The 8,406-nt window shown below is 32.1% G+C and overlaps 1 protein-coding gene across 1 annotated transcript; it reads right to left on the bottom strand.

The window, feature by feature from the left end:
- Positions 1-284: 284 nt before the first annotated feature.
- LOC100527072 (DCN1-like protein 2) lies at positions 285-8,108 on the bottom strand. The gene is made up of 11 exons (XM_003546774.5): positions 7,473-8,108; positions 7,058-7,119; positions 6,245-6,381; positions 5,638-5,696; positions 4,579-4,602; positions 3,844-3,926; positions 3,695-3,759; positions 3,508-3,557; positions 2,024-2,125; positions 1,811-1,870; positions 285-845 (listed from the first exon to the last, which is right to left on the bottom strand). The coding sequence occupies exons 1-11, from the start codon at positions 7,473-7,475 to the stop codon at positions 711-713; spliced, it is 780 nt and encodes a 259-aa protein (XP_003546822.1). The 5' UTR covers positions 7,476-8,108; the 3' UTR covers positions 285-710.
- Positions 8,109-8,406: the final 298 nt, after the last annotated feature.

Consider the following 8,406-nt stretch of genomic DNA (forward strand, 5'->3'; position numbering starts at 1 on the left):
AAAAACACTTGAACAAGCATGCAACTCCCAACTAAGTAAAATTCATCAAAATTCTGAAAATATAAACCATCCTATTCCGAACTACCATAATAATAAATGGGAAAAAAATATATCCTCCCACACTGTCCCATGATGACTTGTACTAATATTTTCAGAATTCTCCAAATTTTAAGATGACAGAAATTTTTAAATATTCAAATAAACAACATATCATATTGTAGGAGCATATAGAACCGATATGCAAGGTATTGCTTCTAAATAGTTCAAAGGAAAACAGACCCACATAATAGTTATTTTTTCCCCTTCTCTATTTCATGAATGTTTTAATAACTTGGTGCCACATATTTTACAAGATGAAAGTAGACCAGAAACAAGGACAGCTAACAACAATTACATAAGTCTCTTATCTTCTAACAAGACATCATCGTTCAAGAATTAATTATTAAATTAAAAGAGACCAGAAACTATAACACCGTGGAATTAGTAGGCTCCCATTACTAATTCCACAATACCCAAGGAAATTCATATGCCATATCAACAATCTCACAAATGATGCAACTACTTGTCAACAAGAATGAGTTTGCTCTAGAATCTAATTTAGACTGAATCCCACTTAATAACAAAGAGGAGTTCAATCACAGAATAGCACAACTCATCACAAGAGGCTTATCAAATTCTCTTAAAGAGCAATTTATTGAGATCTGAATGCATCACCATTTTAGACTAGAATCATTGATCAGGCCATTTTGGATGATGCCATTCTCGTTCAGATATTCCACAAATTCATCAATAAGATATGGCCAAGCACCTTCGGCATCATAATCAGATAAATTTGAGCCAACAGTCTGCAAAGAGTATGAAAAATATTAGTGGTTTTTGTGTTACTTCATAAAGCCAAACAGCATACTATCATGAAAATACCATGAAAACATTCACCAACATTGCCATTTGATAAAACAGTACAAGCAAACAGGAGTTGTTCTCAATCTATATGTGGGTGACCAGAAAATGAAGTTGACGTTTTACATCTGACATGGCTTAAAATAATCTCAATACACTAAACACTAAAAGCCAAACTCAATAGATGCTATTTATATTTTGGCTATTTTTTTAGGGTTGGGGGTAGAAGGAAAAAGCACTTGCAGTACTATTGAAAACATCTTTCCCCATATCCAGCTGATCAGGTACTAAAAACACTAACATTTAGCATTCAATATCTTTTTATTTTTCCAAGAATTACAGTAAAACCAAGGAAGAATGAAAGAAAAATAAATTTTTTACATCACAAACTTTTAAGCATGGATATTACAACAGCAACCATCGATGTAAAATGTGATCATGTTGATCAAGGTTTCTATTGAAAAGTTAGGGGTCTAGAGAATTTTTTATTGTCATTTCAAGAGTTTTAACCTTTATAATATTCGCGTGGAAATATTCATATTCCAGTTTATTTCCTGTTTGGCTCAACCACTTCATACCCAAAACAAATAGAAAGGGCGATGACCCTACAATAAATCCCAGCAGTCACAATAGAAAGAACACCTTTTAATGATTTAAAATGAAGTAGCTTGGATACTATAACTAGCCACCATGTTCAAGATGATCATACACAGACAAAATGCGAAAAACAGAATAAAAGACAGATAGCCAGATTTACTTTTCTTTGTTATCATTCTAGGCAGGCATATATAGGAGTACACAAGATAGACCAAGCATAAATATAGATGTAGTCATGCAACAATAAATCCCTATCAAGACAGGAAGTGTAAATCCACATTATGAGGACACCATTAATTGTTTATTATTTTACCTTTGCAAACTCCAAAAGCTGAGACCATGTGTCCCTAGATATTGCTTTGTTATGCCGAGCCTGAGTATGTAGTATCAAAATTATCAATTTAAGTAAAATGATTGAGTATTAGCAGATATCTGATCTCCCACTGAAAGCCATCCTAATAAGAAAGCTTCAAACATAATCGAGAAAGTTAAAAAGGTGTATATGAAAAACAATCAAGTAAATTACCTGCAAGAACTGGCACCAATGATCAACAAGTGGCCACTGCTTCTCAGCAAATAATAATTGCCACATACCAATAGCTGTATCCAATGCAAGAGATTTTTGACCCTGCAAAAATTAACTTGCAAAATTACTGTTGCATGGTAATTATGCATTCAAAAAGAAAGAATCAAAACAGTACTAAAATCAACAGTAAATTTACACTCAACCCTAGATGCTCAAGTCATAGTCATAGATCTCACAATTACCAATGTATACCAAAACACACAAGCATCAAATCATTTATTGGAGACAAATAAATCATTTGCATCCTACTTTGATGTTCCTTCCTTTCAAGAGTCAGAACACTAACCCCTTTAGCACCCCATATTTCCAATATTTTGCACCATTATGCAGACAACTTTAACATAATGCATACTATTAGTAGTCAATGAAATACAAACCCCATGATCCTAAGACAGACTTTAAAGTCATTAATACAGTATTGTCAACATAAGATAGACTCTTGAACATATATATTTTCAGTTACCTAAACTTTGAAATTTCATAAAATACCAGATACAGTAAGTGGGTCCACCAAAAGAATGAAACGCAAAGCCATTAATCATAAATAATAACAAATACTACAATATGGTATTTTAATTTTTGAAAACTGATGAAGAACATGAAGCAACTCTAGCATATCCACAAGAATTGGATAGATCATCACTAGTAATGAATGTTCTGCATATAACTAGAATGAATATAACCAATTACCATCACCAGACATTGAAAATGAACAATGATAAAAAATTAAACTAAACTAATCCCTATATTTGATGATAAAAAAAAATTGTTTTGGTCCCAACATTAATAAAAAAAAACCTCTACAATTTGGTTCTCCACATAAAAAAAATGTTTACAAATCAGTCCCTACTTTGCCAAAATTATAACAGCAAGGTCGATTTGTAACTGGGTTTTTATGTAGGATTAAAATAAAAATATATAGGTGCAGGGACCAAATTTTTTAATTAACCAAATAAAAACATATACCAGAAGCAGAACACGAGTAGACTAGCAATCAAATATTACACAGCATCTTGAACCTCAGAAGCAAGGAAAAAGAAATTGAAACACTTAATGAGTGTGATTGACTACATAAGAAAGATCTCAAGCCCTGTTTCAAACTTTCAATTTCATTCAACATACTGCATTGTTGAAAATCTAGACCAAAAATTCCAAACTAAAGGAACACAAAAAAACAATTTTTAAGAATAACTCAAATTTAGTAATCAATTTGTTATAATTTGACTCAGTTTCCCAGATCTTCCCTGTTCCATCACAGTGTGTATCTCTTACGTATGAACTAGTAGATATTGTATTACGTCCAAATGCATCATTTAAATTAGGTCATAGCCTTAGTTTATCACGTACAACCATGCATATTAGTTAAGCACTTGAGCTACATTACAGAGGAGCAGAGGAACCAACAAGTAGACATGAATGCAAACCTTCTCTTTTGCCCAGCCAAAAGCAAAGTTATATATCTCGCGGAATTTCTCTGGACAATCAAAAACAGTGAATATATTTCAGGGAGCTTATCAAAAATTGCTGGAGATAATTTCTAGTGACAAGTGAATTATAAATTGTATGACTAAAACTAGTTTTGAGCTGCAGTCTGAATACTGTTGCCCATACGTTCATCTTTCAGCTCAGAGCGCATATATGGTATCTTTTCACGGAACTTATCCAGAGAATCAATCCTGCAACAATTTTATAAGGTCTTCAACTGAGACTTAATCATTATAGAAAGAAAATTCATTTCAAAATCACAAAAAAATACACACCCCAAAGACTGTAAACCTTCAATAAACTCCTTCTTGGAAAATTCACACATGGTTCCAGCCTTCATGTGCCATGAAAGAACTAACTGCAAAAATTTCAGCATTCCCAGTTACTTAAAGCATTCCCTTGTCATCTAAATACACTCTCATTGTGCAGCCAAGTTCACAGTAACAGTAGGAAGTGTAAACAGATGTAAATTTTTATGTTCAATGACTATTCATTTAAATTGCAAAGTCTTCATTTACAAATATTGCATATGTCGTCATATAGGGACCAATCATCACCCACTTACACAGATAAGTCAGAGCATTATTGTTCATTATTTCTTTCATTAAAGAGAATCTTATCTTGCTATGGTTAATATTTGTCAGAGCTCATATAAATTTAGAGCTTTTACACTAAGGAAATGACTGACTGATGGTGAAACCAATGTAGACATCTCCGTATGCCATCTATTATAACTTACTATCCATGTATATCTAACTCTGATGAAAAGAAAAGAACCCTTGACTAACCATAATTACTTCCAACTAAGGTTAGCAGCCCCTGTATCTTTAGTTTTCAAGATAAATCATTCTCATTTAATAGGTGTTTGTAACTTGGGTAATCGCTGTTTAAATAGCAGTTTTCTAAAGTATAACCTGACACATAGGATCATATTAATGAAGGAAAGAATAAATAGCCCCAGCACTTATGCATGATTTAGAAAGGAAATATTGTTTAAAACATATTCATACCATTACTATATCTTGAGGATCCACCTGCAAAGGAAAAGAAGCATCAAGCAACAATTACACTTCGAACAAAAATGATCTTAACCTTATGAATGAATTAAAACTCAAGAACACATGATAGATAGATAAGATACTTAAACATCAGAATTCCATATGTGTATCAAGACCTACGAAACTGAGATGATCTAACCAACATAAACATGATACAGGAAACGAGTACCACATATCACACATTCATTTTCATGTGGAGATAACCAACCTTTATTTTTCTTGTATTCAGATTTGACTCTTATTCTTCTTGGAAGAATTCAGTAATTATGTTTAAATTGATGAAAAGAGATGAAATAAAGTGGAACTAAAGGGAATAATACTAAGTTTCATTATTTGAATTATTTAAAATAAGATGAAACAAAATGAAACATCTTGAAATACATTTGATTCCATTCCATTCAAAAGAATCAAACTTCTCTTTTACTTCTTCCTAATCACCGCCCAAAATGACACTCCTATCCTAGGCATTCGCAAACCCCTTTAGTAATTTACATTTCCAATCCCCCTTAATCACATATTAATATATTCCTATTGTATTCCTTCCATCTTTTTAACATTAAACTTGTGTCTTAAGTTTTGAACTACACGTCCCAATGTCTCAATTAATCCCAGTCAAAGCTATACTCCAAGAATAAATAAAGTTCATTTCTAAGACAAAAACCTGTGGTGTCAAGATACATCATGCATCTCTTAGGTGTTATGCCTAAGAACCCAAGGTATGAACTCTGTGTTTTCTTCTTCTTTTCTCTTTATCTTCTCAACTACTCTCATTTATTCTGAGGAACAGTAATAAATCTCTCCCCTAATTGGATGCCTTGAAATAATCCAATTCCAAAAGTCCTACAGCAATTCAGCACAAATTGCAATCAAAATCTCCGGAATTATTGCTTGTAACTTGCAAGTACTGTTCACATCTTCACAACAGGCTCCGTGAATACATACAGGTGAAGAAATATAAACTATAAAGATAAATGAATCAAGACACTTTAATTTGCATTCAGAAACAATAACCTGGATATCATTGCAAAGGACAGTGATGCCATCTGCCAAAATCATATCAACATATGCATCTGTATAGAAATTAGTGCAATACAGGATTAGCAGACAGGCATAATGTTGCATTGTTTTGATAAATGATAGCCACTTATCAACAGGTATTATCGAACAACTTAGAAATAAACAACTAGTAATGTTCATATATGCATCTCAGCCAAAATAAAAATGGCATTGATTATCTTCTTTAATGTAGGCTCACATGTAAAAGTTATTGGATCTCATATCCAACATACCTTATTCTCATACAAAGGAACAACTACATTGGGGAATTAGAATGCTTCCAAGTTTAATTGACAAGCAGTAATATATTGGAAATAGCGATGAAACACCCATTCTCTCTCAAAATAACAATAAATTACATAGACAAATTTACTTGTTATTCACCAGGGTGAAACCTCACTGGATAGAAAAATTATGCCATAGTTGATAAGCATTTCATACGTATAATACTGTAATTTTTTTTAATTGTTTTTCATGTTTCCGGACCAGTTGGTTTTTGTGCTTATCAGACTATTTTAAAAGCTATCAGTGTCTCGATGTTATTTTCACCTTCATTGCTAACCTTTATATCTATTGTATAGCTCCTCCAAGTGCCTAGAATCAGTAAATGTTTTAAGCTGGGGTTGGTTGTAAAAGAAATCAAATGCTCCTTCAAGATGCCAATCACTAGCCTTCAGAGCCTGCAGTGCTATTTTCTCACTGACAATACAAAAATAGTTTTCAAATATGTCAGAAGTTAAAGATGCAATTGACATGCATCATATAAATTCGAAAAATTTCACCCACAAAAAAAAAATATCCAGCTGAAGCAACACATAAACCAGATAAAATACATTAAGTATCAACAAGGCATCTGAAGCAAATCATAATTGATGTAGAAAATATAATCCTTCCCAGAAAGATCACATACTCGTCTGTGAATATCAGACAAAGTAATCAATCCAAGGAACTACAAAAAATTTCAGATCAAAAACAGAAACTTACATAGATCCTAACTCTCTCCCACCACCCCAACCCCATCCAAATTCCACACACACAACACAACTAAGTGGATATCTTTCATAATTTGTCACACACACACACACACACACACACACATATATATATAATATAATAAAAGTAAAATTCAGAGTTTCAAATGCAAATGACAAACCGTCACATGCACCCTAAGGACGTGTGAAGTCAAACTAAGCATAGTTTCTACTTGTGGTCTGCAACCACAATTGAGGCTGCAATATTGAGGTTTTGGAACCATATATAACCACAACTGCATTCACATTTGCCCTCAATTATATATTATTTCAGAAACCACGGCACAATCACAATTTAAAACAATCAAATGAAGCAACTAAATCATAGGCAACTATGAGATCACCTGGCTCCAGTTATTGTTATGAACTGCTGGAGTTTGTCACGATGACCTCTTCCCAATTTGTGCTGTAGCTCAAACCAGAACAATTAATTAGCATATATTATCATGCCCCATATCATAATAAACAGCATAAATACACCAAGAACAAATCATTTAATTTTACACATCTCAGTTTGAGTATCTCATCAATTATTACAACATCAAAGTAGTTAAATTCAAAATAAAAAAGAAAAAAAATCAAACCGATTAAAAGGGAGACTCAAAAGTTACGATAGCAAAAAATTAATTGTACATGAATAAATAACAAAATTAAAAAATAAATAAAGCAAAGATTGAGAATTTGTGGAACCGTGTAGTAAAAAATTGAGCCACGAATATAAAAAAAAAAAGAAATCGGAAGCGAAGGCAAAACACTTACCATGGCGGAAGGTGCCTAAAACCTGAAGATCTAGGTGCGGGAGAGAAAGAAAATTAGGGTTTTGGGTGGAACTGAAATTTGGTTCCGAATGGGATGGAGAGCTGAGGGATGCGAAAGGTGAGTTTTGGTTTTGGCTCACTCAGAATTGGACACTACTTACCATGGCCATGGAGAAGAGAGAGAATAATAAAGCTTGGATTTTATTTTATTTTATTTTTAGGAAAAATAACTTATATATATTTTATTTTGATTTTACCTTTTTTTCCTTAAATTTGGGTATTTTTGTTTTCGATTCCACAATTAAATTTACTTTTTTATCCTTCAATATAAAAAAAATTCCCTCTTAACTGATTTTTGGCAGCTTTTATACATAATTTGCAACATTTTTTTATGGGAACTAAAACAAGAATTCTCAAATTGGGGACTAAAAAATATAAATTTAAATTTGAAGGATAAAAAATAAAAATAATCTAAATTTGACACTCTATTTTTAACACTCTGATGATTTAAAATTTACTAAAAATCACAAAATTTAATGATTTCACATTTAAATCAGGAAGAATCATGAAAACTATATGCTAAATACAAGTAAAAATGAGAAGTGAAACTAAAAGATATAAGAAAATAAATAAAAATAAGAGTTTTATATTATCACTAGAGTGAAACGAAGGATCAAATTTATTGAAAAATGGGGGTCCCATGCATTTTAATTTCACTCCAAAAATAATATGAAATATATTGAAAGTGTACATAGATCTTGTAACTTTCATCTGTTTCCAAAGTTGCCCTTTATCTTGTGACATGAAATGAATTGGTGTAGCCTAACTAATGCCAACGAGAATCACTTAACCATGTTCCTTAGAAAATCGAAAATCAATTATGTTGCATGCTTAACATAATCGAATATACTTCCTTTCATAATCGAATATGGTAT

This window comes from Glycine max, chromosome 15, assembly GCF_000004515.6.
Source record: "Glycine max cultivar Williams 82 chromosome 15, Glycine_max_v4.0, whole genome shotgun sequence".
NCBI lineage: Eukaryota > Viridiplantae > Streptophyta > Magnoliopsida > Fabales > Fabaceae > Glycine > Glycine max.

Excerpts from the sequence above, each read along its gene's own strand:
- LOC100527072 (XM_003546774.5), bottom strand. Across the intron at positions 3,927-4,578 it reads ATCCTCAAGATATAGTAATG|TTAGTTCTTTCATGGCACAT; the intron begins GTATGAATATGT and ends AAATTTTTGCAG. Across the intron at positions 846-1,810 it reads AGCTTTTGGAGTTTGCAAAG|ACTGTTGGCTCAAATTTATC; the intron begins GTAAAATAATAA and ends TACTCTTTGCAG.